Below are 25,422 nucleotides of genomic sequence, written 5' to 3'. Positions count from 1 at the left end.
TTGACCTGTGACCTCACCAAATCCCTGGGGGTCAAGTAAGGAGGTCAGCATAAGGCCAGCTTAGTGGTGGGGGAGGGTCCACTTCATGAGTGAACACCTCCAGCGATGTGTGTGTGTGTGTTTGTGTGACAGGGGTCAGTGGCAGGTAAGCCCTCATCCTCTGCTGTTGTTTATTCTAAGGCGCCAAGTTACTGGCGCCCTAGCGGTATGAGACAAGTGTGTGTCTTAATGTGTGTGTGCGTGAATGTGTGTATGTGCAAATGGAAACGAGATAGGGTGGGGATGATGACGGACAAGAATGTCATCCGCCTTCTTATCATTAACATGCCTCACCTTTATTCAGCCTAACACACACAGCCATAAACACACTCACTGAGCCGTAATGCACGCACTCGTTTGTATTCATGCTCTGAAAAACCAGGGTTGAGAGAAATTCTATCTACCTTCACTCAAACCCCACGGAAGGAAGAAGCCACTAGTGTTTCTCAATGTGTCTGGCCTTGTATGTTGGCAAACAGGTATTTTCATTACTATCAAGAATCAAAGTCTGTTGGCACACAAGCAATCACCTCAGGGACAGTTCAGCAGCATCACCAGAGAGGGACAGTAGTCTACAACCCAGTTTCGCTATGAGCAGAGAACCTCTTGTTGACGAGAGGTGCCTGCAGCAAAAGTTACCATGGTTTAATGAAGGTGGATTCCATGTTAAAGAAAACATTTCTCATTTAGTCAATGGGCTGAAAACTTTTTAAAAACTCAGATCTGCAGTTATTTTGCACAGGACTTTTTTGTTCTAAGCAGATCAAAGTTGGCCCTCAACCTTCTATGGCTAATGGCAGGTAAGCATCTACCTCTCTACCTGTGTGTAATGATTATGTGAGTACACACACACACACACACACGCGCACACACACATCCATATATATACATACATTGAACCTTCCATTGGACCACTGCAGTAAGCAGAGTCTTGGACTGCTTTGTGCTTATTTCAGCAGCCCATTGGTGCAAAGAGGAATTCATTAAAAAGAAAAAAGTGAACGGGAGCATCAGATAGAGGAGAATGCTGAGCACTGCATTCCCCTGTTGTTATTATTGCCAAATCGAAGAGAGAAGGCGGCTGGTAATAAAAGTCATTAAATGAAATAGAAAAAAGGCTTTTAATAGGGCCTTGTCATTCTGGATTTAGTAGCCTTTCTATTGCCCACTTTCTTTCCTTCTCCATTCCCTCTGCTCTCCTCTCTCCTTACAGAGAAGAAAGGTGAAGGAGCGTTGTGGACGGAGGACTAGATTCCTAGACAGAGTCAGCCAGCCGAGGAGCAGTGCTGACGCACACCCAGCAGCCACAGTCTGGGACAGGAGACAGCAAGAGCTGGAACTGGGACTGGGGCAGACGTTAGAGAGCTCATGCTGGAACTTTATTACTTTAGCTGGTTTATTTTAACAGGGGCAATGCACACTGATCAGCATCTCTGTAAATGCGCCAGTATTAGCAAGCTGAGTAATTTTGAGCTGTGGTCCTGGGGCAACTGGGAATGGGGCTGGGAGCAGGGTAGAAAGGGGGTGGCTAGGGCTGGAACTGGGAATGGTGATTAAAGAAGGACAGGGAGGAGACAGCTCGGTCTGGGACTGGGACTGGGAGTGGGAGTGAGGCTGGCTGGAGTCAGGTCTCGGGACTGTGGCAGGGGACTGGAAATGGGGCAGACAGAAGTTAGCTCTGGCTGGAGCTGGGAGAGGGGCCGTCCAGAGGATTGTCTGGGGTACGATTGAGGGAATGTGAAGAGCAGGAGACAGTTATGGCTGGGTGCAGAAAATGGAACAGTGTTGGTGAGGGTAAGTTATGGTCTGTGGTGGGAATCATCTGTCTAGGGGCACATCTGGGTCTGGGAATTGGGCAAGTTGGAGTTTGGAGTTGGGGCTGTGGCAAGCAAAGGGTTTGGGGCCTACTGGAAACAGTTGATGTGCTGGGAATATGACAGAACCAGCTAAAAACAGCAGTGGCTAGTAGTCCTCTATCACTCAGTGGCTACAGAATGGCACTGTCAGGAGCTGGTTTATGGGTTAATCCTCAATGGGGCCACCCAAACTGAAAATGTATGTGCTCAGCATATTGTAAAGTACTTTGGATAAATGCATCCACTAAATGGCAAATACCATATGTGGCTTGTTCCGGTTGGGGGCGGTGGGTCTTGGGCTGACTGTGAGAGATCGATGACTCAAATTGGGCTTGCACTGAAACTCATTATGAGCAGAATGAAACTGATTATTACATAAACAGAACTGGGATGTATACCCCAATATTAACTAACATCAAGCAATATTATGTAACATGGGACAACAGGGATATTGCACAACAAATATTTAAGGTTTAATCTTTCCTTTGTATAGATGAAACGTCTGCATAGCCACACAGATACACAATTAAACTATACTAACGTGCTTATGCTTAAATGTATCCTATCTTCTTTCCATTCAACCATCATAATGACACGAAGGCCTGGAACCTCTCTCTCCCTCACACACACACACACACACACACACACACACAGAGGGAGAGAGAGAGAGAGCACTTTCCCTAAAGACGTCTCTTCACATGGATGCGGTTGCTGCCCCTCTCTCTCCCTCTTGGAAGGACAGCTGTTTACACTAGCTCTAGGCTCAGCCATGTTTCCATGACGATACAATCCCAGGGATAGTCACATGGCAAAGGGGAGACCTGAGGCACTGGTTCCAGGATCACTGCTCCTAAACTCCCAACCCTTAAAACTCACCTTGATCCGAACCATCAGAGCTCAGTTTGCAAATAGCATTTGAACTGACGGTGCAGTTTGCTTTTCTACCTTCTTCAAGAACGACTAGGCTACTCTTAAGATATTATTCAGAAAAACAACAAGAAAGGCTTACTAGGATATGTTTTTTGAAATGTCCTGAGTCATACTGTGTCAGCAGTTTTTTTTGTGAGTCATGTTGTTGTGTTCACTTTAAAACATATTTGTTTCACACACACAAATAACATATCAGAAAGCATTCTCTCTCTCTCTCTTTCTCTCTCTCTCTCTCTCTCTCTCTGTCTTTCTCTCTCTTTCTCTTTCTCTTTCTCTCTTCCCCCCTCTCTCTGGTGGTAGGCATGTGGGCTCTTTCTCAACGGGCATTGTAAAACATAAAGGAACTCTCAGGCAAACCTAACTGCAAAATAAAACCAGATACACCCACATGAAAAGAAACAGCCCACACACAAACAGCGAAGAAAAAAGCCCGCTCACCAAAAGCTAGCTCAGCCAGATAGCGTCTGGCGGACGACATGCTCATGCAAGATTTAAGTTCCAGATCTTAAATTCTGCACCTTTGTGGACAAAATGCTTGAAATGTCAAAGTGGGTCCTTGAAAAGCCCCTTTGAAAGGCCTTGTGAATTCTTAGGAAAAGAAATGTGCAGAGTAAAATAAATTCTGTGTGTATGTGTGTGTGTGTTTGTGTGTGTACCTGAGTGTGCTCTTGCACAAACATGCTCAATGTCACTCCACCTCTCTAAGTGGCACAGATTTCTCCTTGGCATGTAGCTCACTGCCTTCTCACACAACAAATAACCTACTCATGAGTGCACATATTCTTTTGTTGTTTCAGTCCTTTTGTTAAGTTTTGTGTGTGTGTGTGTGTGTGTGTGTGTGTGTGTGTCTGTGTGATACGGCCAAAGCTGTGCCTATGACAGACAGCTCAGTATTCAACACAGTTCAGGCGTTAAATAAATGTGATTTACAGTCAATATAAAAGCACCAGGCTGATGACATACGACGGCTTCCCTACTCGCACACCTAAAGCTGGAATGCTGGAGCTTAACACAAGGTTTATGACAGACCATATTATGATTTCCACCATCTGTGTTACAAAAAGGAACTGGTTAAAAAGGGGAACCACCAGACTGGTTGGTATTTCACTATTTCATTGACATCATCATGAAAAGAGGGTGAGAGAGTAGATGACGCAGAAACCTAATTAAGATTCTCCAGAGCGTGAACAAATTAACCTGAGTTATGAGCATGCAGGAGCACACACACACACACACTCACAAACACACAGTCAGGCATACTTGCCTCCGAAATAGGTGGAGCAGAGGAGGATGACATTCACACTCAAACAGGCATGACAGCCACGGACATTCAGTGATATTTTCGGCAGGGGAAGGGCAAAATATTATAGGGTAGCTAGCCCAACAACACCACCATGGAAAATACATCAAAATAGGCTGGAGAATGTGCATTTCTATCTTCATTCTAGCTGAGCAATCTCTACAAAGTGGCCTCCTCATCATTCAGATTTGGGGCAGGAGCATGATAACATGACATGTAGATTCATGTGAAAAAATTAGCCTAACGACAAGAGTTGGGTAAATAGGCTGTAGCACGTAGCCGAGGCTAATGACATCGCAGGGAGCGACATATGCCAGGCATCAGTGTGTCACTCCTTGGGGACATGGGGCTTACGGTAACAGGATAGTAAGAAAGAGGTGGAGAGTGGGGGTTGTGTGTGCATGCATGTGTGTGTGTGTGTGTGTGTCGGGGGGGTTTTACCTCCTGGCTCTGAGCCCTACAGGCAGACAGGGTGTGGGCGTTACAGGGACGAGAGGTCAAAGGGAGGGGGTGGGACAGTGGATGCCATAAATGAATGAGAGGAGAGGGGATGAACTTGACCCAGACTAGAGGACTAAAAACAGGAAGGGGGAGTAATGAAGTGCAAACATGCTTCGTCATGCCATGTTAGAGACATAGGATTAGAATTCTATAATTAGAGGATGGTGCACCATAATACTAGCCTTCCTTTCAGTGTGATGAGCTCCTGAGTCTGAATTACACAAGGGGGGCCAGGGAACAGATGCTCTGATCAGAACAGGCAGCTCTGGACGTTCTATACATTTAATGATGCTCTGTTATGGCGGAGCACGGCCTGATTGACAAGCAAAAGGAAACTGAGACGCAGCACAGCATCGAGAAAAATGCTGTGGATATCCCTGCGATCTCCTTGTAACAATGTAATTATCATGGCAGCAATTGTTATGGGACTATTTTCCCAAGACACACACTTACTTTAATTCCTTCAGGTGTAGTCTTTTTTTATTATTGTTTTGCCACTGTGCATGTGGGAATATGGATATGTGCGTACCACTACCTGTTCACTGATTAGTAGTTTGACAGTAAACAATGCAAAAGGGCCAAGACTGGACTGCCATGACTGAAGAACAGTGGACTGCTGGGTAACAGTAGTGGTGTGCACTTGCGTTCATACATGAATATTTATCTGGGAGGCTGGCACTGGAACAGACAAGCTCACATGGGAGAGAGAACACCCCATCCATCTCACTCTCTCTTTCTCCGTGCTTCATTCTTTACTTTCATACGTCCCTTTCTCTTGCGATCACAATTTCAATGCTTCTCTTCTCTTTTGCATTTTCCACCCACTTTTTCCCTCTAGGCTTCTGCTCTTTTTCTTCTTATCACCCGATCTATCGTTCTTCCCCGTAAACGACATCCCCCTATCCCTCCCTTCCGCAGCATTGATGTATGGAAAGAGAGAGGGAGAAAGAAGAAAGAGCGTGTGATTAATGTCTTTGAGAAAAAGATAAATAATCACAGGAGACTGGGGGCTGGTAGTTGGCCTTAGGGGAGTAAATATGGAGAGTTTTATAGCTGCTCACTTGGGAGAGAGGGAGGTGGGGGGAGGAGAGGAATACAGCGACAGCAATCCATTCAAGTATATTAGCTTTTCCCCCATACACAATAACCTCCGCATCTCTTCTATTGCTCTACTGTCTTTCATCATCAACACTGAATCCCATCCCACTGACAGCCCACACACACACACATACACACACACAAAGAAGTCACACACAGACATGCAAACACGCACGCATGTGTGCACACCCACCCTGTATTTTTTTTTTTTTCAGGCCAGACCCACTGTGTGTTTGATGGGCCAATACATGCGGTTTGTGATGTGGCTGACAGCCCCCTCCCATGTTGCCCTGCTTTTAAGCCCTCATCCTCCAGTGGCTGCCTGTCCCCTGGAGAAGATTGCATCTTTTATTTATCACTTTCTCTTCCTTGGCTTTATTTTCGCAGCAAAAAATTCTGGGGCGAAAATTGCAATCAGCATAACATGCCCTCCTCCTGCTGTGTACTTGCCTGTCATCCTCCACTCTCTGTGAGCATGCAGGATGAGACTGACAGCCCGTGCATATGAAGACACACACACATGCATGCACAATCCCCCTCTGTGTTTATCAAACCTCCACACACACTGACACACATACTATTTCCCCTCTCCCTCTCAGACATGTATGTACAGCAACCCACTGTCTTTCTAATTTCACACACATACACACACACACACACACACACACACACACACACACACAAAGATCCCCTCACTGATGCCTCATACTTTCTATTTTACCCAGAGCTGACAGTGTTCAGCTTCATAAAGCCCCAAAAGAGTGAGCACATAAATGAGCCTAATGCTGGGGAATCTGGTAAACAGGCCAGAGAGGGAGAGAGAGCTGCCTGCCTGTCTGCCTGCTCCATGGCTACTATTGTGCACTGCACATTCTCTGAGCCCACAAGAGCTGAAGCCATCTCCACACAGATTCTTTGGAGGGATAGTGAGCCAAGGAGAGAGAGTGTGAGAGAGGGGGAGAGAGGGAGGGAGAGAGAGAGAGAGAGAGAGAGAGAGAAAGAGAGAGAGAGAGAGAGAGAGAGAGAGAGAGAGAGAGAGAGGGAGGAGGAAGAAGATCATGCATAAAATCTTGTTTGCAGAATGCATTAAGATTCAGATGAACTGGGGAGGGTAATGGGATTAGAATCCTGAACCGTTTCCAAGGGTGGGGAGCCGGATTGACAGCTGAGCCTATTGCACTGACGAATGCAGTGAAATATTGTGGCTCTGGCAAAGGCAGGCAGGCAGCCAGGCAGGCAAGCAGTCAGGCAGGGGGGTTGCTGAGCCCACAGCACCTCTGTTTACTCCCTGCTCTACCACAAATAATGCAGCTGGGAGAAAAATGCATCCTTGCCTTTAAGAGCCTCCTATAGCTTGGGCTTTCATAGAATATTGGGAAGGCAGCAGAAAAGCTTCAATCTGTCTCACAAAGGTGTTTGGCAAACAAAATAGAAGCACTGTGGCTTTAAATCGCCGTCCCTCCCACCCTTTCTAAATATCTTCTATTTAGCCAGCGGTGAAAAGATATAGGGGGCTTTTGTCTGTGTACCCATTGGTGGGGGCATGGAGAGCTGGAAAGACACAGAAATAGGAACAAAGTGCTAAGCTTCCAGTTGGGATGGCTCAGGGCAATTCAATGCGCGCAGCTCACTGGGCAAAAACAAGGAGAAGTGGGCTACTATTACGAGCTTCTCTGAAAATAGGCTGTTCTCACACAGCTATAGGGTAGACTGGTTTAGAAATAGTCTGCGTGCTTGATAATAGACAAGAATACGGAAGGCAAACACAAGCCCTTTAAAAGCCTGGCACGTTTCCATGGAAAAAGCCAAACAGTGTGGATTAGATGTTTTATTTGTTATAGTCCGTTTCCCTGCATTATAAGCCGCTTATTGCAGCCCACTTACCGACTTGCAATACGTTGTCCACCCAGCCACCCTCTAGGAGAGTGACACCCCGTAGGAAAGGCAGCTGGGTCTCGTCATTATTGTCCCCGCTAGTCCCACTTTCCTCTCCTCCGGCGTTAAAAGAGGAATACATACAGATCTCCTTCTCGCTTCTCGGGAATGACCAGTATACGATCCTCCGCTGGACGGGCTCTGGGATCCTCTCGAACCGCTCCTCCACCCTCTGGAACGGCCACTTCTCCGCGACTCTGCGCGCCGCGATGTCGAGCAGCGACTCGGGGTTGTGCGTTTTTCCCGACCCTCCTGGAGCGGACCCCGCTCCGCCACACAGGACTCCTCCAGCCCGCTGCCCCTGCCTGCATGCCGGGTTGTAGCCGGGCCGGCAGCAGAGCCGCTTGGCTGGGGGCTGCTGGACTCGCTCGGCCATGATCGCACCGCTTCCAACCTGAAGCGCAGTTCCTCTCCGATCATATAAACGGGATAAGGAAGAGAAAAGGGCAATCTCACACCGATTGTTTGCCGTACATGGAGAGACTGCCCTTATTTGGAAAAGTAGGCGGTGCCTCTGAGTTCCGTGAAGTCCTTTGTGTTGTCAAAGTAACCGGGATGGGCGGGATCCTGGAGAGCTGCCAGCGCACGAGTGGCGCTATAAAAGGAACTGGAGGCGGAATTCCCGAACGTCGGCAAATCCTTTGTGAAGCAGTTCGGGAGCGCGAGGGCGGGGCCCCGGCGGCCGACGGCCTTTGAAGTTTCGTTCTTATTTGAGTTTAAAGGCGGGGACTTAATCCAGGGGCGGTCTCGCAGTTTCCCACAGGGGCAAAAGGGGGCAAGAGAGTTGAATTTTTTCTTTTGGAGTCTATACTACTACCGCGGGCTCTGCCTTTCTCAATAACATCGCTAGGGTTGTTTTCAAGGCTCCAGTCCAAAGGCCTCTCAGCTGTCAGAGAGAGAGAAAGGGCGTGGGAGGAGGGACATGAAGATATAGGGCTATGGACATGCCTGTGTTCTCTAGTCATTCATCAGTCATTTTGGTCAGCTGTTTAAAGCATGGTAGGCCGGCTAGACTACAGCCTATAGGCAGTTCCAAGTAAACTCTGTACTTACTCTGTCCTTTTCTCTCATATATGACAAAATTGATCATCATTATAAGAGGTCTGTTTCACATATTGTAGCCCACTCGCTCATTCATCTAATTTAGTCTATCACCCCTTATTCAGAAAAGGCTAAATCAAAGGATGCTGTAAATTCTTTGAGGTCTAGCCAGACGAGTGGTTTGACTTGCAACCATCATGACACACACCACTGGTGGAGCTAGCAAACAATAAATACCAGCGCAGCCATTTTTATGTACCACCTCTGTGTCTGTTGATTCCATAGCTGTGTCATGAGAGGGTCCCCACTATATACTTCTGAGGGAGCAAAATAGTCATCAGGGGCCAGGGTGTGGCCACACTGCCCACCCCCTGGCTCTATGCCTGTGACACACACACACACACACACACACACACACACACACACACACACACAGATACATACAGCAGAAACCAATTATTATAACCATATAACAAACAAGAATCCAGATCTGGATAGGAGGAGTGTTTTTCTGAATTGTCAATTAAAAGTGGCCAAAGCTATGCTGGTAGCCCACAGTGTGTGTTTGCTTGTCTGTCTGTCCTCTGCGTGTGTTCCCAGCTGCCCCACTTCTTCCTCTGTGAGTAAAAGGCTGGCCTTTGAACTGCCCAGAAAGTGATCCATGCCGTATGGACGGAGCAGATGTGGCCTAACCTGATTTGGTTTCAATACTTCCCCACAGGAAGTTCACAGAGCCAGCAGATCCTCCTTTGTTATGTTAGCCATCTTTCTCAGAAGCCAGTACAGTTTTCATCTTTTTGTAAAAGTGAAGTTATTGCATCATCTGTCAGTTCAGTCCTCTGGCAGACCTGTCACACACACACACACACACACACACACACACACACACACACACACACACACACACACACACACACACACACACACACACACACACACACACACATAATCACAAGTCTCTGCCTCAGCAAGAGGGTGTTATTTCTCTTTTTGTTTCCAAGTTGATTAATAACTCATATCTTATGTAAGGTCCATTGTTGCCCATATCAGTAAAATATTTAAATTGTAATAATTATCCAATGGATTATTGAGATTACATCGTTTTTTCCAGTATCACAGAGTTATTTTTTTGTGTTCCCGGAGTATTTCGCACTGAAGGATGCCTAGTACAATTACAAAGGTTATGTGCCTTGCTGTGTAAGACACCCTGACAGTAATTGTCACTGGGGTCAAGAACTTTATTCACTTTTTGTCTGTACTTCTCCAGTCCATATAGTGATCTGAACCAGCAGCCTTGGGGTCACAGGCCTGTTGTTCCAGCGTTTCAAAACTGATAGTTGATTACCACTCAAACATTAATTCACAACAACAACAACAAGATGATGATGATGATTATTATTTAGTAGTAGTAGTGGTGGTGGTGGTAGTCGCAGTAATATATAAATATTAAATTTCTACACAAACAATGCACACCAATGAATACAAACATTAATGCAGACAAAACACGACAGGATGACTTTATAAAATGGACTCTAACCAGACAGGTGGGGGCTCAGCCTGAACTGTCCTAGTAAAGTATAGACAGCTCTTTAATGAGTATATCCGCAACCCGATTATAATCGTGTTAAACTCACCAAGAAAGACTACCGCTTGGTAAGCTCACCTTTAAAATAGTTTCCCAAAGCGTTCGGTGCAGCAGAAGGCAATAGTTTTCTTTCTTTTTCTCAGTTTTGTGTTTTTAGGAAAAAGGACTACAATTCCCATCGTGGGAGAGGAACGTCATAACCAATCGCGAGTGCACCGTCCGCGACCAGTCCTGGCACCAGACGGGGAGTGGAGCTGCTACGCTACGTGGAAATAAAGAAAACTACTGAATTTGGTCAGTATTTTTGTTATTAACCCTATTTATACCAACACTAAGTCACGTCAAAACCCATACTTTTAGTCATGTAGCATTTACAGACACTCTTGTGGCGCTTTGTGTCCAGGAGTAGGTTTGCTTCGAAGTTAGGCCGTTGAGGATGAGCGGTTTAGCTAGCAGTGCAAATCTCTCATCCTCATGTCAGAAATGCAGATTTTATCTAATGACAGACCGGGGCGTGTGTTTGCTTTCCCGTTGTTTGCTAGTCAGCTATAGCTGGAGTAGAGCGTGTATAAAACAGAGTTATTGAGCTAAAAGTAACGTTTCCGTCACTTAAGATTGCCTCCGGTGGGGCTAGCAGTTACTAGCATGTCTATAACGGAGTTTTACGAAGGAGTTTGGTTGGTTTGTGTGTCCATTTATATTATGCTAACATCATTATGCTCACAAATCATCTCGACAACACAGTTAATCATGTCTGAGATACCAGTGAACAAAGATATGACATGAAACGGTTTTGCTACGTGTACTGCTAGCTTGCTGTGTCGAGCTAGTGCATCTACTATCAGATTTTGAGGTGAACTGAATCTGAATGCAACTGTTTTCCATCACTTTTGTGTTTTTGGCTGATCACCATTCTCTCCCTGACTGCCTGTGCTCTGATCTGATAGGAGCTGTCGCTGGTGCCCAGGATGATTGACTTGCGGGCGTGGGCAGAGTATGTGGTGGAGTGGGCTGCCAAGGACCCCTACGGTTTCCTGACCACTGTCATACTGGCTCTCACACCTCTCTTCATTGCCAGTGCGCTATTGTCGTGGAAACTGGCCAAGATGATTGAGGCGCGTGACCGGGAACAGAAGAAAAAGCAGAAACGTCAGGAAAACATAGCCAAGGCCAAGAGGGCCAAGAGAGACTGAGCCACTGAGGGTGGGAGGAGGGCAAGGAATAGGAGGGACGGCAACTGCCACATTCAAGGCTCTCCTCACTCCACAGGCATGTAGCCCTCCCTTGTCCCAGCCCTACCCTCAGCACAGGCCCACTATCCCTCTCGACTGGGGTAGGAGGAGGGACACCAGGCTCATAGGCCTAACAGTGCTGAGACGGACAGTACTGCCGGGAGGAGGCTCATCCCAATGGGACTCTTGTCAGCAAGAGCACAGTGGTCATCTGTATAATGTGTTTCTATGCAGAAATCCACTGGTATATTGTTGTGCAGCTGTTGCAACACCTTGCATTCCATTTTTAGCATCCCCTGTTTTGCTGATTTGATAATATAATGAGCATACTGGATTTTTTCTTCCAGGTCACTAGTAAAATGTCCAATGATTTACTTTCTAATCAATAAAGTTGTGATTAATAAGAAAACACAATTTACTCATTGTGAATTTAATGTCATATTGATGAAGAAACAATCACAGCAAGTGCCTTTTTACTTAATGTCAGCTAATTCTGAATGCCTGCTGCAAAGAAGTACACAATAAAGAAAATGAAAGAATAATTATAAGCAAACAATTCCTGCCAATTGCTAGTTTCTTTTTTCTAAGAAAACCTGAATTGTTTCTGGAATCAGTTTATCCTCATGAGTGTATAGCATGATGGTGTAGTGAGTGACTGTCTTTCAACTGGACAACCCAAGTTCAAACACTTGTGTTGGTATGTGTCCATCTTGTCTTGAACAAAATGCTGAATACCTACTACATACAGAGGTACTTTTCTGACACTTACCCTCCCAGTGGAGGTCAAACAGAACGTATGCTTCCCAATGAGGATCAATACAGTATCCCATTATTGACTATGAGGTATTATTTGCAGCCATTGGTCACCACCTCCAGATAGAACACTATTTACTCAGAATAATTTAACGCAACTGCAGTTTTGCACCCATTTGCGGCACACAAAAACTGTTATCCACATAATGAACATTTCCCACAGCCTTGTATGAGCTTTGCCACATGCGTATGTTATAAGCAATACCTTTCATCTCACTACTGTCAAAAATAATTGTGGTCTGAGGGTTTATCAAAAAATAACTGCACATCTTTACTTTAGCTGTAGCTGAATACTCCAATCTGTCCTGACTAGCTTGAATTTGAAACATATTTTATGTTTGGGTTTGTATTTTGGCTTTGTAACAGCAGCTGGTGAAGAGTGTACAGATCAAATTCAACTTAGGTAATCACAATTTAGTGCAAGTGACCTACTTCAGTATTTCTCTCAGGCTTTATAAAGTGCATTTCTTGGTTTGGAGTATTGACTTACAGCGGTTCAACCATTTCAGTTTTTATTATTAGGCCAAACCTTGTGTTTGACTTATCTTAAAGCTGAGCAGACCAGATAACTGGATACAAAATAGCTCTGAGACTTTGAGTCAAGCAATATCTTGTGTGTGTAAAAATATATATCAATGTCTCAGTCTATTTCTTGTTGGGCATCCAGGAGCCAGGCTGGAATGTGTTTGCCGTGCTGGTGGGCTCCTCACTGATCTGTGGCTTGCCAAAACTAGTTGCAGCCGCGTGGCCCTTGGCTACAGTCTGTGAGGGAGTGGCCACAAGACCTTCTGCGTACTCCTTTGCTCGTACTGCTGTATCTTTCTCCTCCACATCCTTGGCCTTCACCTTGATTTCTTCTCTGTAGCGCTCATTCTTCAGCAGCTCCTATACAACATACAGGCAGATACATACACGTGTGCATTACATAATGTAGTCTGTGACACCAATAGATATATCAATACAACGGTCTATGGTGGTGTTGGAAAATATTTAGGTGGCGGTTGGCTGAAGATTAGAAAACTTGGCCAGTGACCAGAGAGCTGTGTGCTGGACTCTTCAAACTGTCCCACAAGGCACAGACAAATGAAAAAGTAATGACTTTCCCTCCTTAAGCAACTGCCATTGTTTTGTCTTTGGCACATAACAGGCACATAACTCCAACTGCTCTCTAGTCAAAAGTAGAAAACGCTGCTCAGATAAACTAAGCAGCTTCCAGGAACTGCAACTGCTGACTCTGAGGAAGGGTGTTGACTGAAAAAAGAAAGAGCGTGCTCAGTTAACCTATACTGGTCCAATAAACTCTGGTCAAAAATGTAGTACTTGGAAAGGGCTGGTAAACTCTGACATGACAGGAAGCGTTTGGAGTGTAATCAGCCATCCAAACTCATGGAAACAATTACAACCTGAATGCAGTCCACTGGTGGAACAGTTACCCACTGGAGCTACAGCCTAGTGTCCGGTGATGTTAGCCTCTCCCTTGCGCAGGGAGCCAAAAAGGAAGGGAGGACTGGGCATAATGCTGTTGTGTGTTGGCAGAACTAAAGGACTGGAAAAGAGAGGGGAGAGCTGTGGCCAAAAAGCCCTGCTTTGGGGATGGAGACAAACATACTGAGCTGCTTTTCCAGCCTGTTAATGACAGGATTTAATCCAATCAATTTATGTCGGCTTGGACCAGGAAGAGAGGGAGCGTGACAAGGGGTAGGGTAATGTGCTGGGAGTGAAGTCTTGGCCACATCAACACTGTCCAGCTGTCGATGGCTTCTATTGGGCAGACACAAGGCAGAAAATTGGAATAGAATGTTCTGGCAGTGGAGAAGAGGGGATGGCATTGGCCACTGGCAAAGAGAGAGGACAGAGAGAGAGAGAGAGCTGCCTGGGTACTGGCCTTCCAAGGGATTTCCTATAGACCCACATTGCACCGGCCAGATAATCTGTAGTATTTTCACATTTAAAGAGCATTAAACCCAGGGAGAGGTGCATGAGGGGAAAAAACTTCACACCTTCACCATTCCTATGTTACAGACTGCCAGAAATAAAACACAAAAACAGAGATGCAGGCTTCTGCTGGTAAAAAGAAAGTAAACTAGGACATGGTGTCAGTGAGCCCCTTGTTCAGAGGCTGTCTTTGCTCTCTGTCTCGCATCAATGCACTTCAGCTGCAGTTTATTTTAACACCTGTCCCCCAAAGTTCCTGGATTCTGCTGGAAACTGAGAGAGAAATCAAATCAAAGCCTTTTTCATTCCTTCTCTGCTTCTTCCCTCCCTTGTAACCAGTCCCCTAGAGTCCAACCATCACCACAGCAGGGAGGCTGGGGGAGACGCACCTCGATGGAGGGGGGCTCCTTGCGTCTGCCTCGGATCCAAGCTGCAGGAAGAGAGAGAGGAAGAGAGAGAGAGAGAAAGAAAGAGTGAGAACACCCACACAAACATGTGCTGCACAAACAAAACCTGCAGTCATATTTACAGGTTGTAGCAACAGCATCATTCAGTTTCAAGGAACTCCAGTGGCATGGTGTAACTACAGAGTAACCAAGCTAGTTGGGGGACTGTGCTGAAGATTTTCAGTTTGTTTTGTTTCATTACACTTGGTGAACTACAGGGAAAAGATGCACAGTGGTAAAACATACAAACTATACCCATGATAACAAACTAAAAACACTGCTTTAGTCTAGGCAGTGTAGGGCCACTGAGCACTGTGTCTCAGAAGAGAAAGTGCACATCTCTCCTCTCTGATCTTTGAATTTAAAAGCACACACTCTGTCATTCTCTATCAATACCTCTGTCCCTCTTGCTTCTCCTCATAACCGTTCTCCCTGAGTAGATCTCTCTGTCATCCTCTTTTTCTTTTTAAGGAGCTCTATTTTGGCTGAGCTGGCTGCAAAGCAGAGCAGGTTAAAGGGAGCCAGAAAGCGAGAGATTTTCTAACTCTTCCTCCAGCTAGCGCAGGGATTCTGGGCCTCTTTTATCCGTTTCTTATTTGCATCCTGATGAAAATGCATGAGGGATGGGGCGAAGCAGGATGAGGGGTTTAAGGTGGATAAAGCCAGTCGGAGACAGAGGGAACAGTTTGTATCCAGTTGTAAGAAATTTGAAACACTATTTTATGGTACGGTTGTATAACACCAGCAGAAGGCGTCTTTGATAAACTCATGAATATGCTTTCCCAACCCCCATCTTGCAGTATGGAAAAAAAAAAATCAATGGATTAGCCTAGGCCCCAATAGATGCAGCCATGAATCTGTTATTCTATTTGATTTGTGCAGCACTTTGTGTACTCTGCTGGGTAGCTCTTTTGTTAACATGTCATTTATCCATGTTAGTGATAGTCAAACTATGTATCAGCGATGCAGCAGTCCTGACTTACCATCCCACTCCAGTGGAATGCTGCCTTCCATATATTGATATTCTGTAGGATTGGCTGCCACTACCATCCGCTTGGCACGGACAACCCTTCCTGGGAAAGACAGCAAACGAAAGTGAGAAACAGCGAGAGCGAGAGTGAGGGAGGAACAGCGATGCTCAACAATGATGCATACAAAACACAAAAGAATACAAACATACACGAAGACACACACACACACACACACACACACATACACACACAGTGCACCCTTTCCGTCTCTCTGTCTGTCTGTCTGTCTGTCTCACACACACACACAGATACAGAGAGACTCACAAATACACAGAGGGATGACAGCGCTGTGACAGGCCATGGATGATTACCTCGTGGCCCTCGGGCCCTTCTCCTCAGATCTCTCTGAGTGGCTCCAAATCTGGGCTAAGCCTTTATGCAAATCAGCCCCCCTTAACGCACCAACCACAACCCCCCTCACTGACAACCTCTTCCAATCACAGCGCTTGGGCTAACAATGCCCTCCAAAATCAACATCAAGCCAAGCAGGAGACAAAAGAGGTCAGATATCACAGGGAACAGGAGAGGCATGAGCTGGGTAGAATATTAAGTGCTGCTTCCCCTATCTGTATACAGCACGACGCTCGCTAGCAGCAAGGCCACCGCCAATTATTTTGGTCGAATCTGCTGATTAGACAAGTTTGGCTGGCACACAATGACATGGAGACGGAGGTAGAGGGGGGACCCACAGAGAGAGAGCGAGCGAGAGTGGGTGAAATAGCAAGAGAGAGAGAGAGAAAGAGAGTTAAAGAGAGAGACAGAATTATGTCTTTGTATGGTGCTTCAGTGTTCACTAATGACAAGTGCTCTGTTTCCATAGTTTTTCCTTGCAGGTAACCGGACGTCCATCCATCGCTCACATCCCTCTGAGAAATGATGAGGCAGGAAGGAGGAGGGAAAAAGGAGGGAGAGAGAGTGATGATGCATGGCGAACGTGGCTAGGAGGAGAGAAATGGATGGGCAAGGAAAACAACACGCTCCAAAACACAGACAATCTGTCAGGATTCCATCACCATCTCTCCGCAGCTGACTGGACATGGACAAATGGAGCCAACCACCTCCACGCACGCCGCAGACTGATGGCCTTAATGTTTACTTCAGCCATAACAGATAGCTATAGCACAGCGATGGATGAATGATGGTTGTCTGTGGAAGTGCAAAAGTGTGTGTGTGTGTACTGCCGGCTGTGCTGTGCTTCTCGTGTGTCTCCTTGTTTCTCCCAAATATGTGTACGCTTTGTTTGGTTTGGACCTAAATAGAAATGAAGCCAAAAAATAATTTCGACATTCGTGGTTGATATTTTTTTCTGGTTCTGTTGTGAATATTATGCCTTATGAGAATGGATGTTCTATTCCATACTTTATCCAGCCTATATTGTAATCAGGTCAGCTAATTAGGCTAGTATACTTCTGCTTTGGTTCCCACTAGATTGTCACTATAGGGCATCATAGTCTCCAGCGCTGTAGCCGTACTTTTGTGATAACAAAACACTGCATTTTCGAACCCAGCCTTATCAGCAAACCGGCCCAGCAGTGTATAAAATGCATTCTATGATCATTCTATTTGTTTACATGTATGGCTTAAAAAGTCAGCTGAGATTTTTTTTTTCCTAGAAAACCCCCAGGATAGTAGAACAAAAACAACTGCCAACAAACAAAAGGCTGTGTTCTCTAGGCGATACCAACAAATACATTTAACAGGTATGCTAATTATAAACAGATCATATCCATATTTGCATTGGGTGTGGGTGGCAGCAGACAGAAATGGTACAATTATGATACAGTCCCCACAAGCAATGTACTTAGCTACAGCTAATGCCTAACTAATAAGCATAAAGAGAGGCGCCCACTTTTCCTCTCTCCCCCTCTCCTCTCTCTCTCTCTCTCTCTCTCTCTCTTTCTCTCCGCTAGGTTGCATCCTCCCTCTCCTCTCTCTGTCTCTTTCGAACATGGCTCTCCTCTTGTCTCATTGCTTTTGCAGCATGACTAAACCTCTTCCACCATGGCTTTTATCCTTGGATTTGAATAACAAATATGTACATATATTTATGAAACAAGCCTGATCCTCCCACCATATACACATTGGGAGCAGGCTTGTCAGTCTGATTGGGGTGAATCTTGCTCTCTTGGTAATCTCTGATCTGGGACAACTGCAAAAGAAGACATAGGCCTGGGCTATGCCATCTTTACCATGAAACTTCAAAAGAAGAAGAAGAAGACCCCAACTATCTCTCTCTCTCTCTCTAAAAAAAAGAGACAATTTAGCAAAACAGACAAATTAGCTCATAGCATCAGTTTAAAAGTATGTTGCAGTTAAAAATACTATTGCAGTAGTCTAACTTGTGGACATTGGGCTTATTACAGAATGCAAAAAACTGCATGCTGACTTCCTCTTTCCCTACTGCAGAATTAAAAGACACACTGTTTGCATAATTTCTAAAATAGGCAACCTAAAAACCACTCTTATTCTAGGATCTTTGACACAGTCAGACTGGGTGTAGCCTATCTTTCTACTTCACAGTTCAGAGCTGAGTGCTCTCACCTCACTAGCCCTCCTTCTCCCCCACCTTCTGTTACTAGAGAGAGAGACAGAGGGAGAGAGAGGTGTGGAGGGTGTTAGGAGCACTCTATCTCAGCGGGCCCCCTTGTGACAGGTCTGCCTTCCCATCACTCACTAGGGGGGGACCTAGTTACCAGTCAAAAACACACACACACACACACACACACACACAAACACACACACACACATACACCCAAACACACAACTGGCTAGAGAACAGGCAGATTAACCTGAGGGACAGGAGCGAGGACACTGCCTCTTACCGTGAAGGACAAACGCAGCGCAGCGTTTGAGAGGGGGAGGGGCCAGCGGCAGGAGGAATAAAATCCCACTTCATAAATATTCATAAGCCATCTCACCTGTCTGAGCGCGACTCATCTGTGAGCCTAGCAATGAAACTGGGGGGAGGGGAGGAAAGGAGGAAGGGAGGGAAAAAGGGGAGGCAGGACGGATGAGGGGTTGCCGTGGCAGCAAGATGGGGGAGCCAATCAAACAGCGGGTAGGCCTATCCCACTCGTTCGTTAGAATGAGACGTGACGCTCTCCGAGGGCTGCTCTTTGAACCCTGAACACACCCTGTTAAACTCCATCACCTGCTTCAACACACATACAGGCATGCACACACACACATACACATACACACACACACACACATGCAAACCCCCAGCTTCACACATCAGGTCCCAGGTGAGCAGTGCTGGGGGCGACCTGAGAGGTTTTTCACCTCCACAATGTCATTCAGGGCCTCTTGTGCTGTCTCTGTTTCTGCGCGCCTTTCTCCAGCACACTGCCTTTGATTACTGAGGCAGCATCAGTGGAACACACCTCTACTGGCATCATCTAGGAAAACAGAAAACAGAATCGAGGCAGAGCCCACGTGCATGTGACTCAAACTGGTGGATCTACGTCTTACACCTCTCCCCGCCATCACCACCAATGTAGATACTGAGAAAGACCATTTTCCCTTGTGTCAGAACAGATTGCAGTGCAGACAAAAAGCTCCCATGTGCAACAGCATTGCATTCAATTCCAGCACACTCTCAGAAGACTGTAGAAAGACCAGCTCGCTCAGTATTCCCGATTGTGCAAGATAAAGTGGAGAGTTTCAAGCCTGGCACTGTACTGGAACAAAAAGCCAACAGCAGTGTCTACATATGAGCTGGCTGGAGCAACTAGCCCCTTGGCCTACGGGCTCCCTAGATTAGGGCTAATCTTTTCCTTTCCAGCCGAGCCGTGTGCTGAGGAGTTGAGTGGACCGGCGTGTGCATGGTAATGGACAGCTTTATGAAGATGGAGTGATCCGATAAGCATCAGTGATATGGGGGCACCAGGTACCAATACTGACACCCTCTCCCTCTCTCTCTCCCTCCAATCTCCTTTCCTGAAAAATAAAAATGGGGGGATGTGTGGGGCCCGTAACCATGGTTACCCGTTAGCCCTGAGCCTAGTGACGCGAGATGAGGTTTAGAGGGAAAAGGCCAGCCGTTGTTTTGCATCCGTTCTGGTGGGAGGAGGAGCTTAAAGCGTAAAGTAGGCCTGCTGGTGTTCGTTTTTATTCAGCCCTCATTCTGTTTGTCCCTGTTGCTGTCGATCCCACTGAGGCATGAGCGACTCGGAGCAGAACAGAGGAGAATAATTCATAGTGAAGTAATACTATGCTGAAAAGAATAACCCTGATTTCCCTGGTGTGTTACTTTTAACAAAACGCAGGCATACTTAAGGGTGGAAAGGATGCCGTGCTGTAGCCCCAGACTTAGACCACCCCGTCCTCTTTAAATCTCTATCCTGTCCAACGGGCTACAGAAAAGAACCATGGCGAGCCAGGAAGTCAGTGTTCTTTGTGAGGCCGTGGAGCAGTGTGGAAGCCCTCCTCCCCCCTTGCTCCTCTGAGGCCCATCTGTGTGATGTCCATACACTGAGCTGTCCACCCCTTTCTATTCACCTCCATCACTCTCATCCAACCCCCTTCCTTTCCCCCCGTTCCACCTTCAGTCCCCCTCTCTCTCTCCATTAACCTACCTCCACCTTCTCTCTCTTCCTCTCTCTGTCTGCCTGTTCCACCCACTCATTTCACCCTCTTTCTGTCAGAAACCCTCCTTTCACTTTCACTCACTTCATTCTTCCCCCACTCTATAATTTCACCCCATATGTCAGCATCCCCCTTGTTCTTTGTCACTCTATCTCCCCCGCCTTTTTTTTCCACCCTCTATAAGTCTCTCTCAGCCTTATCTTCCCTTCCTTACTCCTAGCCTTATTTCGCTCTGCCTGTCTGCTTTATTAAAATATTCTGAATTGAATAAGCAGCGGCGGGCTTCAGGAGACGTCTGCTTGACTGTCGGTCTGTCCGTCAGTCTTCCTGGCTGAATTTCTGACAGACAGGTAGCCCCGAGGTGTCAAAACATCCAGCTGGCCATCTGACCAGAGAGAGAGAGATGAGTGCAATGGACAGTGAATCACATCCACTCCAAATCGCGGGGGTTGTCTTTTAATTTGTTGTTTTCAGTCTGGCTGTCCGTCATTGCAATCACAATCAACAGCACAATGTGTCAGGCCTAAAGTGGGCGGAGTCAGTAGTGAATTCCGGAATACATCTCAGCAGTGTTTAATTGGCCTGTTAAATGTCTTGGGCTCTGATACAGCAGCTAGGCTCATTTCTAATATTTTTGCATAGGAAATAAATGAGCGTCTATCCCACTCCCATATTCCGACTCTATCATTTAAATGCCTTTTTAATGAAGTAGTTAAGCCACAGCATGATGTTTCACCACATACACATTCATGCACTTGGCAACCAGCACACAGAAAGATGAGCTAAACACACTCAGTGTTCCTATAATGATTGAACAACCTTCATTTAAACCCCATGCATGGCAAAGCTGCTGATCAATTAACGTGATTTACTGTAGAGGCTCTGGACAGTGTACTTTCATAGTAAACAGTGACTTGGTGTCCTACTGTAGGGTAGACCTTCCTTCATCACACCCTAGGGATGACTTGTGGCAGAATAAACAGCCATTTGGACCCTCGTCTCTCTCCGCTGTGACTTTTTCCATGGAAATATGCGGCTTGACTCAACGCTCTGATGACACACAGCCATCTGTTGTTGTGCTAAGTGTGTTAGGGCATGAAGTGAAGAGAAAACACAGAATCTCAGAATTTTCCCCCCAAAATACAGAGCAAATACGAATGCACACACAGAGAGAACACAGTTGTTACCATGCCACACAAGCAGGCAAGCAAGTACACACACTCACAAATGCACATACAAACACGCATGTGTGCACACACGCTCACACACAGGCTCACATACACACACACACACATGCACACACACCTCCTCCTTTGGTCCCCAGAGTCACCCATCCTGAAAAGGCTGTACTGAGGCCTTTTCAGTTTTTCACTTCATAGAACATAGCTGGGGAATCAAATAAATAATAGACAAAGAGAGAAGGATAGTGATAGGACGACAAGTCAATGCCTCCTTTCTCTGCAACAGCATGGCGCACCTCTGAAGAACCTCTGAATCCCCTCCATTCTCCATACAGCAGAGAGGACCAATAGATTAAAACTGCATGGCATACAGCTCTTAAATGAATAGCGCTAAAAATACATCCTTTTCACTGCAACATGAAAGGAAACTGCCTTTCCCCTGTCCAGTATTGAGCAGCCATTGATTCCAAGACAAAGGCTACACCTCCTCAAAGAGGTAAGAAAAATAGCAATCATACAGGCAATTATTTTCAAATGCGCCTGCAGCGGCCGATAATGTCAACGCGCCTCTCTTCCTAAATAAAAGGAGGGAAGGCAGGCGTCAAAGCTGCAGACCCACTGCTGAAGACGAATGAGCCCATCCACAGAATGCTTTGCTTTCATCTGGGCAGCATGACATGGCGCCCCGTGCAGTGAGAGGCAGAGCTGGGCCTGGGGGAGAGACACACACACAGACACAGAGAGGAATATAGATTCTCTATTCAGCTCTATGGACCCAACACCAAGGCAAAAGCCTTCTAAAGACCAGTGGCCAGATTGCCAGTGGCTTTCTCTTGTATCCTGGCCATAGACAACAATCACTGGGGCTCCGTAGCCTATAGCATATTTCTCTCTATGGGGCAGCAGCACACAGCGGGCCACTATAGCTGGATCGTTTCTAAGGGTAGAGTCAGAGATTCTCCCTCACTAGACTTGTACTTCAGACCCAAGCCTATTCATTTTGATGTGCAGAAGCATCTAAGGAAGGGGGAGAGGGAGCTCGCTGCTGGGTCTAGCCCTCCACACTGCTGAACTTACTCTGATGTTTTGAATAGAAATCTTCACTGGACTAGCTTCAAAGGAGGAAGAGCAAGAAGCAGCAATGGAGGGGTGGGGCAAGGGAAGGAAGGACTTACTGGAGCGAAAGTCAACAAAAAGAGGTCAACCTAGGGAGAGGCCTGACCGCTATGTCTGAATGTCAAAATCAGATAGGACAGAACCAAGTAAAACAAGGAGTTGTTTCCTTTTTTGCTTTTGTCTTAACGACTATTTCCATCATAAACAACCAAGCCCACTACACTCAGAATTACTTACGCCCCAGTTTTCTAAAGTTAACAGATTGAGAGAGGTAGAAAATGGGAGCAGTAAAGCATAGAAAAAGGTAGAGAGGGATGGACTGAGCACTAGGGATGGGCAAATGAATAGAGGCAGTAGGTAGAGGAGAGCGTGAGAGAAAGAGAGAGAGCACGAGAGAGAGAGAGAGACCATATCCTCTCTTATCCACTACTCATGTGCTGCAGTGGAAAGCCCTGCAGTCCATGCCTTAGGCCCTGAGCCCACGCTTGGCCTATCAGTTTAAGATCAAAAAGAGCTCGCTTTAGCAAGACATATGGACTGAATAATGCATCCACTTTACTTCCACAAGGTTGGACGGAGTAAGTGGCAGGAAAAAAAGAGACAACAGTGTGAGTATCTAAGTGCGAACGTCATATACAATACTTGTTTATCACACGTGTGTCTGTGTCTGTGTGTGTGTGTGTGTGTGTGTGTGTGTGTGTGTGTGTGTGAGTGTGTGTGTATCTGTGTGTAGTATGGCCTTCTGTGTGGCACTTGTGAATATGTTTGTTCTAAACTAGTATTTCCATAGGTCGACTACCCTCTCCATAGTGTCACTCACTGTGATTGGAGAGTGGATATGGTAGCCTGTAGCGTGCTAGAAATGGGCTTCTGTGATGTCTCATTTGAATAGTCTGACAGCCAGGGGCTGAGGAACAGCCTTGAAATGAATTATGAATACGAGGTGGGCGCAAGTTTCCCTGCAAACTGTTGAGAAAAGGTGAAGCACAAAGTCAAGTTCAGTCAGAGGCAAACCAGCCTTAAATCCCACCAGAGGTCAGTCCCACTCCAACAAAACAACAGCTTGGTTATATCCTGAGAGCAGAGAACCACCACTGAATGTATGTGCTACTGTATGTTATCTATTTAGCCTATGCTGGGTTTTGTCTAGCCTATATTGAATGGCTCCAAGAGAGGAAGACAAAATAAAGTTTCATGTTGGCTAAGAGGATTCCCATATTAGTGCTGTGTAATCAAGCTTTCACATTAGACAAATACCTGGAACAGCAGAGCTCGGGTCAAACAGTGTAACTTGGACAAATATCATGAAAAATTTCCCTTTGTTACCAAAAGCTATTCATGATTCTATGGCAGGTAACTAGCACTATCATGTCTGAAGCAGGCAAAGGCCCTGCCCTTTGACCTATGACCCCTGGCCTACTGTATCGCCTTTAGTCTGGTAAGGAGACCTGCCAATAAAGATTTAAGGAGCAAAAGGAACTCTTAGCAATAGAGAGAAAAAGGCATTGGCCTGGCTTCCACAACAGAACTTTCTCCCCAAAAACAAATTCATGTGGAAGTATAGGTATGAAACACCATCAAGTCATCATGGTCAAGGTGTTTTTGTCAACTGGTAAAAAATGCCATTGCGTAGCCATTGTATCCTTAATGTCTGACAGTCAGTTATGTCAGTGTCTCCATCTTCTAAATGTCTCTTTCTCAAAACAAGAAGTGTGTTACATCCCTCTAAATTCACATAGTTGCTGTGGCTGGATACCAAAGACCACCTACAGATTATCCTTTCTCTTTCTCAGCTGGAACCCTATTATGGCCCACATCTCAACATATTCATTTCCTCCACATAATCCCTTAAAATCATCTATGCAAATCACAGCACAGTACAGTTAGGCATCAGCAAAAGGACTCACATTAAGACGCACATTCAAATTCAGTCTGCAAGGCTGTCCTTGGCCTTGTAACAGTCAGGGTTGGAGTGAAGGACACCGGTGGCGTCCCACCATAGATTAGCCTGATGACACAGTTCTGCTGCTTGGCTTATGCATTACATACTGTATCACTGCCATGTCTCAGTAGGGAGATATGACCTCCTTCTAAGTCCTCATCGTAAAGTAGTAATCATTTAATCTCCAAATGTGGGGGAGTCTTTACTCCAGTCAGTGACAGTGGATCTGTGTGACCGGAGTCTGCTTCCCTAATTACTGAAATATTTACTTGCGTGAATTGCATTAAACGCCTTCAGAGAAATCATAAAAAAAGACTCTAAAATTGCAACGCTGTTACTGAGGCGCGGACGCCATCTACTGGCAACCTCGTCGTACTACAACAGTAAAAATAAATAAATCTCATCTGTATTGAATATGTTCTGTTAAGAAAGCAGTAAAATATTGATGCTACTGTTGTACACTAATGTATTTTATTCTTATTTGGTCGAGGTGACATTTTTTTGAGCTGGACCTCTGTGAAGCAGTGTAGCAGACAGCACAGACAGCAGTAACTACAAAGTTTTTTTTCCCCCAGTGACAGTCAGTGTCTACAGAAATAGGATAGCTCATCAGCCTAAAAATCAGCGTAGCATTTGTTTAGCGTTATCTGCACAACGAGTGTGTAGAGGTCAGAGTTTCTCGAAGAGATCACGGGTGGCTAATATCACTAACCTACAACACTTACCTGTCCAAGTCTTCTGTTCAGGGATTATGTAATATTTATTTCCTAAATGATCCGTGCCAACATGTTCACGGGCTACTCCAAACACCCTCCGCAACAGGCCTGCGACCCTGCTCATTTTTTCCCCCCAAA

General features: G+C 45.9%; 3 protein-coding genes across 3 annotated transcripts in view; 1 reads left to right on the top strand and 2 right to left on the bottom strand.

Moving 5' to 3' along the window:
* The window catches only part of LOC115365348 (zinc finger SWIM domain-containing protein 6), a 52,214-nt gene extending 44,150 nt beyond the window's left edge, over positions 1–8,064 (bottom strand). The window contains exon 1 of the mRNA XM_030060314.1: positions 7,609–8,064. Coding sequence (XP_029916174.1) covers positions 7,609–8,035 — 427 coding nt within the window. The 5' untranslated portion in view covers positions 8,036–8,064. The remainder of the gene's footprint in view (positions 1–7,608) is intronic.
* Positions 8,065–10,428: 2,364 nt separating this feature from the next.
* Positions 10,429–11,926, top strand: smim15 (small integral membrane protein 15). Its single transcript, XM_030060043.1, has 2 exons — positions 10,429–10,579; positions 11,233–11,926. Exon 2 carries the CDS (start codon positions 11,254–11,256, stop codon positions 11,476–11,478), a length of 225 nt encoding a protein of 74 aa, XP_029915903.1. The 5' UTR covers positions 10,429–10,579; positions 11,233–11,253; the 3' UTR covers positions 11,479–11,926.
* Positions 11,927–11,931: 5 nt separating this feature from the next.
* On the bottom strand, positions 11,932–25,408 carry ndufaf2 (NADH:ubiquinone oxidoreductase complex assembly factor 2). Its single transcript, XM_030060042.1, has 4 exons — positions 25,294–25,408; positions 15,695–15,784; positions 14,655–14,695; positions 11,932–13,215 (listed from the first exon to the last, which is right to left on the bottom strand). The coding sequence occupies exons 1-4, from the start codon at positions 25,406–25,408 to the stop codon at positions 12,976–12,978; spliced, it is 486 nt and encodes a 161-aa protein (XP_029915902.1). The 3' UTR covers positions 11,932–12,975.
* Between the last annotated feature and the right edge of the window lie 14 nt (positions 25,409–25,422).

Source organism: Myripristis murdjan, chromosome 9, assembly GCF_902150065.1.
Source record: "Myripristis murdjan chromosome 9, fMyrMur1.1, whole genome shotgun sequence".
NCBI classification, from domain to species: domain Eukaryota; kingdom Metazoa; phylum Chordata; class Actinopteri; order Holocentriformes; family Holocentridae; genus Myripristis; species Myripristis murdjan.
Note: the sequence above shows the minus strand (reverse complement) of the source record. Positions and strands in the feature narration are given on the sequence as shown.